The sequence below is a fragment of the Varanus komodoensis genome, unplaced genomic scaffold (assembly GCF_004798865.1).
Source record: "Varanus komodoensis strain SLA01 unplaced genomic scaffold, ASM479886v1 scaffold16, whole genome shotgun sequence".
In the NCBI taxonomy this organism is placed as follows: Eukaryota; Metazoa; Chordata; class Lepidosauria; order Squamata; family Varanidae; genus Varanus; species Varanus komodoensis.
The window spans coordinates 14740884-14753956 of record NW_025335468.1 but is presented as its reverse complement, the minus strand read 5'-3'; the positions used below and the strand labels follow the sequence as shown (position 1 = coordinate 14753956).

Genomic DNA, 13073 nt, shown 5'->3' with positions numbered 1-13073 from the left:
GAAATTTGGCAGATTCTTTTTATATCTGCAAAGGCTCAGAGAGGCAGTGCCTGACCCACGTTCATTCCTTCTGAGTTAAAAGGCATGTGCTGGGGCATACTGGAAGTTGGGTGGTAGCCTTCCTTTCTTCTCCGACCATGTGCAGATGCCTCCTTTCGAGTTTTATTTCAGGAAATGATGAGCAACAGCAGGCTCCTACTTTGGACTTAATTTAGAAAAATAGGGGCTTGCACATTCAAAGCCAACGACAGTCCTAAATCATTTACTTTCAATACCGCCCAATGGCCGAATCTCTCTGAGCGGTTAACAATCGTACTGCCTTATTCTAGGCAAGCCGGTGTTCCCCCGTGTAGAACAATTGCAGCAATCCTATTAGTACAGTTAACTGACTACCTGGGTTTCGACCCAGAAGGTAATCCCTGAGCGGAGGCTGAATATTCAGAAAAATGTGGACAATGCTACCAAAACACTTCAATACTTCCACCAAATCTGCTCTGCCGCTCCATTCAACTTCTACAAAGCTAAACGCCACGCCTCCTCCAGCCTGTACGTCCCCAGCGTAGGAACAGGAAGTGACATATAAGGAGACGCAAGGATCTCTTCACTCCCGCCTCTTCCTATTCGGAATCGAGAGCTCGCGAGAGAAATCGTTCGTCTCGGGCTTGGGGTGAAGTCTCGCGATAGGAGCTGTTCCCCTTCCTTTCTCTCTCGCGCCGTGGCCCAGCAAGATGGTAGGTCGCGGTGCCGCGTGGTGGGACCGCGGGTGGAGGGGTTTTGGCGCCCGTCTGCGGCCTTTCGCTGTTCTTCTGTCGTGCGTGGAGGAGGAGGAGCCGGTGCTTCCCTGTGCCCTGGTGGAGGCGACTCTCTCCCACCGAGGTCTCTGGGCGGAGCGAGGCCGGCCGGGAGAGCCCCAAATCCTCGTGGGAGAGCCTGGCGTGGGGCTGCCAGGGCGTTGCCTCCGTCGCCGAGCCCTCGCTTTCGGCAATTCCCTCGTGCTCCGTTCATCTCGTCTTGAGTTTGTGTCCAGTGTTAGGCCTCCTTAGAGTAGACCCATTGAAATGAACGGGGCTTGAGTTAGAGTAACGCAGGATGCAGTTGCCAGTTTAACACGTTTCTTCCCAGAGGGGGACAGTCTGTAAGTAACCTAGTTCGTAGGTTCTCCAGGTTTTTCCTTCCTGCATGAAGATCCCTGTCGTATTAGCGTACCCACTGTGCGCCGGCTTACTTCTCCCACATCTTTCTTACGGAAGGTTTTTGTATGGAACAAGTTGCTTTAAGGCTAAGTTGCTTTCACACACTCCACATGGGGCTTCCCTTGAAGATGGTCTGGATATTTCGGTTAGTACAGAGCAGAACTGCAAGACTGCTCACTAGGACCGGCAGACATGATCATAACACCAGACTTATATCACCTCCATTTTGTTAGCAATTGAAGTCTGGGTCCAATATAAGGTGTTAACTTTGACAGATAAACCCTTAAATGGTTTAGGGCCTGGTTATTTGAAGGAATCTCGCCTTCCATATACATCTGCCTGAATTGCAAGATCATCCACTGATGTCCTCCTTCAGGAGCCCTCCTTGAAGGAAGTTAGAGAGCCTACCCAAGGAAGGGCCTTTTCTTTGGTAGTGCCCCAGCTCTGGAATCTCCTCCCCAGAGAGGAGTTCCTGGTGCCAACACTGTATTCTTTTTGCTGGCTGAACCGTAAGGGTTGATGGGTTTTTAACTGGAATTTTATTAGTTAATGTTATTGATTTATGTGCCATTTTGAGACCAATTTTGGGCTAAGATAGGGTAAAAATGTTTTAAATACATCAGAAGTTCACAAAGCAGGCTTTTCCTCTTAATACAGTATTGGTTTCATTACAGCTGTGGGGAATGTATGATCCTCCAGATGGTGGGATGCAAAGCCTGTGCATGACAAGCATAGCTGATTGCTATCTAGCAACATCTGAAGGGCCCAGATATTACCCAACCCGGCCTAATATGGCCATCTTCCTTAGCTATCCTGTGCCCTTGGGATAAAACTATATTAAAGTACAGGTGGGCTGATTTCATTCTTGCTGTGGCATTCTTTTTGTTGCTACAATCTCTGTGATCCACCAGGGTGTCTGAAATTTCCAGTGAAGATGTTTTAAATATATCACTAACTCTTATGAAATGATCCTTAATATATGCTTCAGAGTATAAGATTTTTGCCTAGTTAGATTGCTGTTTATCATTCATTGACCCAATTAGCATCATCATAGTGACCCATATTGTTTGACTATTCTAGCTGTGGTCCCAAAACAGTTATAGATTGTGCTATGATTTTTAATTGTTGTGCAATCTCTGCCATGCAAGATTGGATGATATAACAAGCCACAACTGCATCATGTATATTCAAAATAGCTGAATCCATACAAAGCAGTGTACATGTCTTTAAAAAGCTGTGGTGACTTATTTGATTTTGCAAAGTGGCCCATTCAAAGCATCCTAGCAACTGGAGGTATTAATTAGTGTATCAGAAATTGCTGCACCGGTTTATATCTGCATTAATTAACTCCACATGCTTTCATAAAGCTATGATGAGGTTGTGGAGAGCCTCACTTGAGGGGGAGGGTAAGGGAAAGGTAGGCAGTGTACTTAAATTTGTAACTTTTTAGGACTCTTATTCCAAACGTTTTATTTTAAAGCCTTCCAGACTGAGGAAGACCAGGAAACTGAGGGGTCATGTCAGCCATGGCCATGGCCGTATTGGTAAGTACTAGAGAGGTGTAAAAGTCTGACAGTGTTGAAGCCATGAGGGAAAACCTCAATTGGGGGGTCGGGGAATGGACCATTTGTGGAAAATGGAAAAGTATGAATTACGGGTTAACCAGCATTTTAAAATTATACTCTGTGGTATATTTTTGACATTTATTGGAAGTTTTATGCATAAATATTTATCAAATGAAGCCTGCTTCTAGGGACCTGTACAAAAGATCATAGCCTTAAAATTATAATTTATGTATTTATACATGTATTTATAGTCTGCCTATAACTGCTGAGGCCTTCCTAGGCGGCTGCACTGCAATCATATACATTTCTTATCAGAAGTAAAACATTGTGTATTCTGTTGGATTTATTCACTGGCAAATGGGCCATAGTTCCATGGTAGACGACTTGCTTTGCATGGAAAAGGTCCTAGGTTCACTCTTTGGCATCTCCAGGTAGGGCTGGAAAAATTCCTTTCTGAAACCCTGGAAAACCACTGCCAGTCTGTGTTGGCAGTTTGTATCAATGGTCGGTCTTGGTATAGGGCTGTCTCCTGTGTTCCTGAATGTGTATCGGATTGCAGCTTTAGTTTTGTATAAGCAAAAAGGCAGCAGATGTTGAATAAAACCTTCTAAAACCTCCAGACTAAAACTGAGCGAACCAGAGGTGGCAAACAATAATTCACAAGCAACAGCCCTTTACACTTCTCCCATGAAGGTAGCAGTACTTACTAGATCAGCTTTCCCAACCTGGCAGCCATGAAATGGGTAACTATAACTCCCAGTGTCTCAGCTGGCTTGGCCACTGCCAGTTCTGCTTGGGATGGTGGGAACTGTAGCCCACATCATCTAAAGAACACCGGGTTGAGCAAAGCTGTTCCAGATGCAGAAAAGCATGTTGGATTTGTGTGTTTTCTATGTAGCTGATAAAATTATTTCTATTTTAGTTGGGAAAATGGGAGGTTAGGAGGACAGCAATTTTTTTTTTTCAAAATACATTGTTTTTTGAAAGTGCTGGAGGTTTCATTTGTTTGTTCTGATTCATAATAAGATATGTGAACTTGATAATAAAATATGCAAACTATATTTAAAATTACAGTTCTGCTGTTCATTGATCTGGATAACATGTAACAAGAAGCCATTAAGGGTCATGAGCTTTTCAAGGTGTGGGTGCTGCACTGTAGCTGATTGTTACATGCAAACCCAGTGAAGGAGAAGTTATTTGCTGGTTAGCAAGCCACCCAGAACAATGGGCTGCTTTGGGGTTGGAGTGTCTTGGTCATCGCCCTGACAATTCACCCTCACCAGGTCTGCACATAAGAAACTACAGCACACCCTGTTGCTGTTCATCAGGTATTCAAAATGGTGGCATCCTGTACAACAAGAAATCCTGTGGAGAAACTCACTGTGGCTTCTTTTTGTGCAGGAACCGGATCACTGACTTTAACCATGGCTGCTGTGGGACTGTGACTAGCTGGGAAGTGTGGAAATAAGTAAATGCTCAAATGTTTATACACTGATTGCAGTTTTTAATCCTTTATTAACATCTGTCATAGGTAAACACAGGAAGCATCCTGGAGGCCGTGGTAATGCTGGCGGTATGCACCACCACAGAATTAATTTTGACAAATAGTAAGCTATTTTCCCTTTTGTATACAATCTTGTCGAAGGTCTGATACACATTATAGTACTGTATTCTAGGAAGAGCAGATTCATATTAGATACCAAGATTAACTTTCACATCTTGTAGAAGTTTATTTTATTTTTATTATTATTATTATTATTATTATTATTATTATTATTATTATAATAAAATTTCTATGCCATTTTGTAACACTCTGCCTGAGTGTGGACATAACAATTTTAAATGAGCATGCATACTAGTACAGGCTGGTCAGTCATTCCCACTTGGTTCTTCTGCCAGCCTTTGTTCTTGACTTATGACTGGTTAGAAGAGCAACAAGCTGTAGATCCCGGTTTAGGTGTCAGTCTAGAAGAAGCAAGAATCCTGTTAGTAAGAGAAATCAAGGAAGTGATTACGCAGTCCATACTGACATGCTTGCTTGCTCACAATCGGATGTGCAGACGCAGCCATACTCTGCAGACGTGTCCAAATGCTGCTCCAGAAAGTGTTAGAGTGTAATAACTGGTTTTGAGCCATGCTGAGGTTCAGCTCACCGTGACTTTGTTTTGACAACCAACAATGAGTGGCAGCGCTCTTAGGCACTGTGTCGTGTGTTGAATCCTTGCAGCGTGAGCTGTGTGGCAGTATATGAAATCTGGAGAGTATGAATTTATTACATTGAAAGCCTGTCTTTTTTTTCCTCTTTGAGGCAGTTTACATAATTGTTATTTTTACTGTGAGGCAGAGAATAACTAGCCTAGGGTCACCCAGTGGGCTTCATGGCCAAGTGGCGACTAGAAGGTAGATTTCGGTCTGACACTTTTAACTACTGTGCTGCACATTATGCAAGAATTAATACTCAAAATGGTGGCCACTTGCACACAGCAGCCTTGCTGTAGGTTAAACAACGCCTGGTGGGTGCCGTGCTGTGTAAACAGCCCAAGCTCCCATGGAATTAAGGTTGGTGAGACTTATTTTTTAGCGATTGAGATTGCATCTTTATTTTGGACTTGGACATGAGAAACTATACATCTACAGATAACCGAGACTAGAGTCACATCTAGATGTTACCAGTTATCGTGGTGTGCTATAGTCCTCGAAGAGTAACAGCTGACCTTTATTCACTGGCTGTCCTCCCCATAGTACAGTCAGCCACCAGGTTAGCAACAGAAGGCTATTCTTGAACAAGTAGGTGTGAGCCCCAGAATCTTTTGCATGTTTTGGTAGCAAGAGGCAGTGCTCAGGGTTTCCTAAACTGTGTCCTTAAAGAGTCCTTTGGACCAATTAATGTGGGATATAAGTTAAATGAATAATAAAATAATGAACTGCTGGAATTGTTCAAGGAAAGGAATGCAGATACAGTGGGCTTTCAAAAACAACTATTGCACAATCCTAAAACAATTGCCTGAACTATTACGAATGTGCGTTTAATGGGTACTCTTTCTGATGATTCAGTTTTCTTTGTTTGAACATTAAATGGTCAGCTTTTAACTAAAACCATTTTCTTCTGCTGTGGGTCTTGCTCTCTCAAATAGGGCAATGAAAGCGTAGCAAGGAGAGATGGTGGGTAGGAGCAAGGGACCAAAATGGCAGTGGGATGTAGGAAATGAGCTGTGTAGCAGCTGCATAAGGTTCTAGATGTGGAAGGCCTAACATAAATGAAACTAAGATTACAGTAAGAAGTTTTTTTCAGCTCTAGCATTGCCATGTCCCATGTGCTCTGGCTAGGTAATATTTGAAATATGCATTGACAGTGGCTTTACTTTGTGTGTGATTTTTTTTTCTTACTAGCCATCCTGGTTATTTTGGGAAAGTTGGTATGAGACATTACCACTTGAAAAAAAACCAGCACTTCTGTCCTACGGTGAATTTGGATAAACTTTGGACACTTGTTAGTGAGCAGACAAGACTCAACTATGCCAAAAATCAGGCTGGTTTAGCTCCAGTTATTGATGTTGTACGCTCGGTAAGTGTCATTAAGCCTTGTTTCCTGAACTATTTCTGCTTCAGTCATACAGAACTTGAAGCTAATTCAATTTTAAAATTCATATGCCCAGTAGTTTGTAAGGCTAATAATACTTTGAGAGATTAAGTAAGATCTTGACTGTTGAAATCATTATGTCCAATTTAATTCAATTAATGGTGTTTTGGTACACCTATTAGTTCCAGACCAAACTGTAAATTTAGTGCAAATTCAGACAAACTAAGTGGGAAAGCAGCAATCTACACACATACTACTTATTCTGAGTTATAAATAAAAGCAGGGTCTTCATTAAAAAATGAGTTCTTTATGCTACTAAGAATTTGCATAACTGCACCTGGATAAGAATAATTTATGGAATGCTTTATACTTCACATGCAGCACATAAATCTGAAAACATGGGCATCTGTAAAATATTTGATGGATTTTTCTAGCTAGGGGGTGGGTGGTGGTTTTTTTTTTTTTTTTTTTTTTTGAAACACTGTTGTGCACTTGTAACCTGGGGATTCTGGGAATTGAGCTCAGGACCTTTTCCACGCAAAACATATGCTGCACTACTGAGGAAGAGCCCATCCTTGTTCTAGCAAGAAACACCTTTCATTCTACATACAAGAGTATCTTGTGAGTGAAATTCTGCTCACAGGCTGTTGGCACTTGCAGGAATCCTGGAATCAGAAGAGGATGTGATGTGTAATATAAATTGCAATATATTGTAAACAATTGTGACTGTCACACAAGAATTGGGCATATACTTAGCCAATGGTTAGAGATGATGGGAGTTGTGGTGTAAACAGTTGAAGGACCTCGTATTTCTCATGCTTGATTTACACTTTCAAATCTTCAGAAGTGTCTTCAGGAAATGTACTTCTGACCTTAAGAGGCTGCTAACATCTCATTATCTTTCCAGGGTTATTACAAGGTCCTGGGCAAGGGGAAGCTGCCCAAACAGCCTGTAATTGTGAAAGCAAAATTCTTCAGCAGGAAAGCAGAAGAAAAAATCAAAGAAGTTGGCGGTGCCTGTGTGCTAGTGGCATAAAATATTTTTGTATGTATTCTAGCCTGGAGGCATGAATAAAGAGTTGAAAACATCTGTAGTATATGTGATTTAACTTTAGCTTGTCAAGAATTCTTAAATTTCAAACTGATTTAAAAAAAGTAAAGATTAGGAGTCAGAATTTCATGAGTGTTATCCTTGTTCACTGCTCTCTGCTTCTGGCCTCACATACTTTTACCTTGCTTACTTTCTGTGCTCGTTGAACTGCAGCAGGTTTCTATTTTTTTTTAAGGGGCAGGTAGCAAGGAACTGTGGATGCCATGTTGGGGAGCCTTGATTGCATTACAAATCTAGACTTTAGACCAGGGTCCTCAAAATTTTCAACAGGGGGCCAGTTGACAGGTGCCAGCGGGGGGGGGGGGCGCATGGGTCACCAAGGTGGGGGGCAGATGCGGGTACACGAGGCAAGGCAGGGACGGGGCACCGGCTTGCTTGTGAGATCGTTTTCTCTGAGCAAGTCCAAAGCAACCTCCCTGTGAGCAAGCTGCTGCAGGGCGCACACATGCAAGGTGCTGGCTTGCTCATGAGGAGATTGTCTCCAAGTCCAGAACGACCTCCTCACAACCATGCCATGTGGGCTTGCCTGCACATGCACCCAGCGAGCCGGTTGCTTGGGCCAGTTCAATGGGCATGGTGGGCCAGATTTGGTCCGTGGGCCTTAGTTTGAGGACCCATGCTTTAGACTTTACAAATCATAAGCAGTCAGCATACCAAGAAGGGATATGTTTTATTGCATTAACCAGAGCTGGTAAAAGCCACTTGATCATCTATAGCTGACTGCAGGCAGAACACCATTTCTTTAGATTCCTAGCAACAGGCCTTTGCTAGTTGGTTATGAAGTCAGTAGTCATCATAAGGTGAATTTGGAACATAGAAACAGAAAGGGCCTCCCAGGCCATCTAGTTTGACCCCTGCCCTGGCTCCAGCCGGCTCTGCTCAGGACATGCCCACCATGTGCATGTCTAGCCTATCCTTGAAAGTAAAGCATGCTGCTGAAACTCTTTGCTGCTGGGTTTCAAGGTTATAGTGCATGCCCAGTCTCCCTCTCATGGAAGCCCTGCTCTGTCTGAGGCCCACAGCAGGATCTAGAAGTGAGGGAGTTGCCGCAAGCCAGAGCAGAAGGACCTGCTATTCCACATAATGCCTGCTGTTTGCCATGCCACAAAAAGCAAACAAGGTCATATTCTGTATCTTAGATTAACGATCACTCAGCAGAAAGGCCATTTTAAAGACTAATGCCCAGGCAACTGAATTAAGCAGCTTTATGAAGGACATAGTACTAAGAATTTAGTACTATAAAATTCATTAACGAGAACTGTTATTTCAGTTGTGCCCTGAGCACAAATGCAGAGCCAAAGGGCACTACTGAAAGATGGTTTACAAATTCCATACCCCAAAACCATACAAAGGCTAACTACAAAGAACAAAGCTCACGCTTTTCAGGGACAGGCTTATGGAGGATAAGGAATCAGACTTTCCATTTGTCCACTCTGCCCTTCTGAAAGCACAGGAAATAAGACCAAACAACTGGCATTAGTGATTGTTTGCTTTATGTGATTCTTAGGCATCTTATTTTACATATTTATTTAGAAAATTTCTATGCCACCCCATTCGCCAAAGCCTCGGGGTGGCTCACAAAACATTAAAATATAATACATTAAAAATATAAAATGAATTAACAATATAAAATAAGTCACCCTGGCCAAAGAATAAGGAAATAATATTAGCAATTAAAATGACGTTTGCATAAAAAGGTTGTCTGTCTGTTTTGTTGTAAGGGCAGTTTTGTTAATATTGTCAGTCACATGTACATGTCAACACAGAAAACTACAAATAAGAGCACACTGCAACACCACAGCAGAGCCTGCAAAGATACTGCATAGGGTTGACTAGTTTTACAAAACTCTTCCCCAAATTTATTCATCCTTCAACATTGTGTCCATGCCAATAAACAAGACCAACAATGTAGGCTTTTATGCATTTTATTGTCCATATGAAGATTACGGTGCAAATATACATACTTTTACAACTTCTCTGATACTCAGTTCTGCTCGCGTCAAGCAATTTTGTTCAATTAATGCTGAGAGTACAATCCTATGCCCTCCCAAACCATCTGAGTACCACAGAATTATTCAGAGTCCCAGCTCCAAGCTTCCTGTGAGCTCAATGTTTGGATATTGGAAGTCAAGCTACTCTGCTCCTTTTGCAGCTGTGCACAAAGAACTACGTGGGATGCCCCCTCAAGGTTGCAAATGGACCACAGAGAAAAGAGGAATGCCGTTTCTTTCATCATATCCAGGTAGTGCCCCGGTGTCCTCCTGGCCACCCCCCACATGCTGCTTCATTTAAATGGCCAAAAATAGGCATCTAGATGAAATGCAGGATGAGGCACTGGCAATGCAGATTGCGAGTTATTTCATGCACTGGGTGCCCATATCCCTGCATAAAGAGTGGGGAGCACTAGACGACACCTTGCAGCACCCCTCTTTGTCATGACTTTGTTATACAGTGAGACAAACTAGTTTATGAAGGTGTTAGTGTTCCCTCAAAATACTTCAGACCTACTTCATCAGGTATAATATCAGACTTATCATCCACCAAGCTAAACATGGTTCAGTGGTGGCATTTTGCATCAAGCAGGCACAACCCTCTATTTTTAAACATGAGGTAGATTAAGAAAAATAAATTTACTGAACATTTGGTGGGCTGCAAAATATGGTTGATGGGTCATAAGCCCTGCTAGTGAAATTCAAGATTAATGAGAACAAGTCTTAGTACAATTCTATTTCTATTGTTAGCAATAAGCTCCATAGTGTGGTGCAGTACTTTATAAAAACTTCTCAAAAGGACTGGACGCAGCAGAATCCAAAGATAACCACAGGACACTTCAAGTTTCACTTTCATCAAGCAGCAGCATATAAATTTGCTTCTATCATATGTCACACACCTAGAGAGAGAAAAAACATATTGGAATGAATAAGGCAACTCGTACAGATTCTAAATCCTAATTGGTAAGAAAAACCAAGAACAAATATTTTTTGCTAACAAGATTTCTATTTTTATATCCAAACATTACAGTTTCTTTCAATGGATATCTGACTGTGTGCACCAGAACATTAAATATAACACAGTTAATTCTATGGTAATTAAATAAAAACCATTTAAGTATATAAATCCAGACTATTGATATTTCCATTTTGAAATATATTTATTACAACAAAATCTATGAAGTAAATTAAAGGAAGCATCTGGAAGATGGTGAAATCTCAGAAAATATTTAAAATGATTTAATACTATATAGAAAATGGTGACCCAACGGGGTATGTTTCTTGCTCATGCACTTACTGGGGGTATGACTCAGTGAGAAGAGCTGGTCTCCTCATAATTGTGCTTCATGCACATTTTTTTTTCCTTCAAGTAGGAAGATCCAATATCAACTTTTCCAAAACAAACAGGATGGCTTGAAAGAAGAGAAAGCAGTGCAGATTTGTTACATGTCTTATTTTTACTTAGAGGCATCTTTGCCTAAATTCTACGTAGGTAACACATTATTTTCTTACGTCACATCTACATTAAAGGTAAAGGTTTCCCCCTGACGTTAAGTCCAGTCATTCCTGACTCAAGGGGGCAGTGCTCATCTCCATTTCCTAGCAGAGGGAGCCAGCGTTTGTCTGCAGTTTCCGTGGTCATGTGGCCGGCATGACTAAACACCAAGGAACACTGTTACCTTCCCACTGAAGTGGTACCTTTTTATCTACTTGCATTTGCATGCTTTCGAAATGCAAGGTTGGCAGGAGCTGGGATGGTGCAATGGGAACTCACCCCATTATGCAGATTCAAACTGGCGACCTTTCAATCAACCAGCCCAGCAGCACAGCTGTTTAAACCACTGCGCCACCTGCATCCGACACCTACACTAGGTAGACATAAAATCTGCAGCGTTTGTCCGGGGGTGTGTGTATGTGTGTTGTCTTAAGAGGCTAATTTGTAAAAGTGAAACACTCTGAATACCTGCAGCTTACCCTACCATCTACAGAAAGTTTACTGAAAGTTTTTGTCGCTAACCTGGTGACTGGCTCTGCCACTGAATAACAGAGTCAGTGAATAAAGATCAGCTATTCCTTTCCGAGTACTATAGCACACCACAATGACTGATGACATTTAGATGTGACTCTAGTCTCGGTTACTGTAGGTACATAAATTCTGTATTTGAGAACCATCAAAATTCAATAAATTAATTTCATCTAGAATTATGTTAGACATTATGAAATACATTGCTGGTTGTTTCCCTAAAAAGAAAAACACTTAAACCCCCACATAAAATGAACTGATGTCTAAATCAGCATTTTGACTCCATGTTTATATATCCTGATGCTCACCTGGCAATTTAAAGGGAAGCACCATGGCTTTTGGTATTTTGTATTAGTCGTCAAAGTTAATTCTACATTAGTGCTTCCTTCCAAAATTATCCTGGCCTTCAGAACATTTCCTGTGTTCACCTAAAGGAAACAAATGATGAAGATTATAAATAATTTTGCACACTACTATTTATCAAAATGTTGAAAGAGCATAATATGAACTGTGTATGAATAATCACGAAATCCAGAATTCTATTTATTCAAAATAAAAACTGATGTAAACATTAAATTGTTACTTGTTTAATCTGATTACAAGATGTTCCAAGTTTGCAAGGGAACTAAGTCATAGCATGAAAGGAGACAGAGATTTCATTTAGATGGCCAATTACTTTACATGCTGGAAGGCAAAAAGGTGAGGCAGTGGCTGTGCTGAACCGGTGCTTGGCCGAGGTAATGGAATGGATGAGGGCCAACAAACTGAAACTCAATCCAGACAAGACGGAGGTCCTGTTGGTTGGCGGATCGGGCTTCGGGGAGGGTGGATTTGACCTGGTCCTGAATGGTGCAACACTCCCTCTTAGGGACAAGGTCCGCAGCTTGGGAGTACTCCTCGACCTGGAGCTTTCTTTGGAAGCTCAGGTGACAGCGGTGGCGAGGAGCGCCTTCCTTCAGCTTCGGCTGATTAATCAGCTGCGCCCCTACCTGGAGTACGACTGCCTGGCGACGGTGACACACGCGCTGGTGACTTCCCGCTTAGACTTCTGTAACGCGCTTTACGTGGGGCTTCCCCTGAAGACGGTCCGAACACTTCAATTGGTGCAAAATAGAGCTGCCAGGTTGCTGACGGGGACGGGGCGTTATGCTCACATGACTCCAGTCCTCCGTCAGCTTCACTGGCTTCCCATTGAAGTCCGGGCCCAATTCAAGGTGTTGGTTATGACCTATAAAGCCCTAAACGGCTTGGGTCCTGGCTACCTGAACAAGCGCTTACGTCCGTATATGCCCGACCGCCCCTTGAGATCTGCGGGAGAGTCCCTTCTCTGGGAACACTCCATGAAAGAAATTAGGAGAGTAAGTACTCGGAGGAGGACTTTCTCTGCGCTGGCACCCAACCTATGGAATTCACTCCCCAAAGAGGTCCGCCTGGCACCGTCGTTACTGGTTTTTCGGCGCCAGGTAAAGAACTTTTTATTTAAACATCATTTTAATTGTTAAAATATATGATCTGGCCAGGGCAACTTCTTCTTCCTTCTCTTTCCTCCTCCTATATTCTTTATTTACTTATTTTATACTGTTAATTTTAATTTTATATTATTGTATCTC

At 42.2% G+C, this 13073-nt stretch overlaps 1 protein-coding gene, 1 long non-coding RNA gene and 2 other non-coding genes across 5 annotated transcripts in view; 2 read left to right on the top strand and 2 right to left on the bottom strand.

Moving 5' to 3' along the window:
• Positions 1 to 661: 661 nt before the first annotated feature.
• RPL27A (ribosomal protein L27a) lies at positions 662 to 7426 on the top strand. Its single transcript, XM_044425986.1, has 5 exons — positions 662 to 731; positions 2674 to 2737; positions 4290 to 4365; positions 6149 to 6323; positions 7246 to 7426. Exons 1-5 carry the CDS (start codon positions 729 to 731, stop codon positions 7372 to 7374), a joined length of 447 nt encoding a protein of 148 aa, XP_044281921.1. The 5' UTR covers positions 662 to 728; the 3' UTR covers positions 7375 to 7426.
• Positions 5399 to 5529, top strand: LOC123021421. Its single transcript, XR_006414312.1, has one exon. It is a non-coding gene; the product is annotated as a small nucleolar RNA SNORA3/SNORA45 family (small nucleolar RNA).
• A 1499-nt stretch (positions 7427 to 8925) lies between the features above and the next one.
• Positions 8926 to 13073, bottom strand: part of LOC123021340 — a 6171-nt gene continuing 2023 nt past the window's right edge. For both annotated transcript variants that reach the window (XR_006414303.1, XR_006414302.1), the window contains exons 3-5: positions 11772 to 11891; positions 10738 to 10852; positions 8926 to 10339 (exon numbers count right to left, since the gene is read on the bottom strand). This is a non-coding gene — a long non-coding RNA (uncharacterized LOC123021340). The remainder of the gene's footprint in view (positions 10340 to 10737; positions 10853 to 11771; positions 11892 to 13073) is intronic.
• Positions 11445 to 11576, bottom strand: LOC123021420. Its single transcript, XR_006414311.1, has one exon. It is a non-coding gene; the product is annotated as a small nucleolar RNA SNORA3/SNORA45 family (small nucleolar RNA).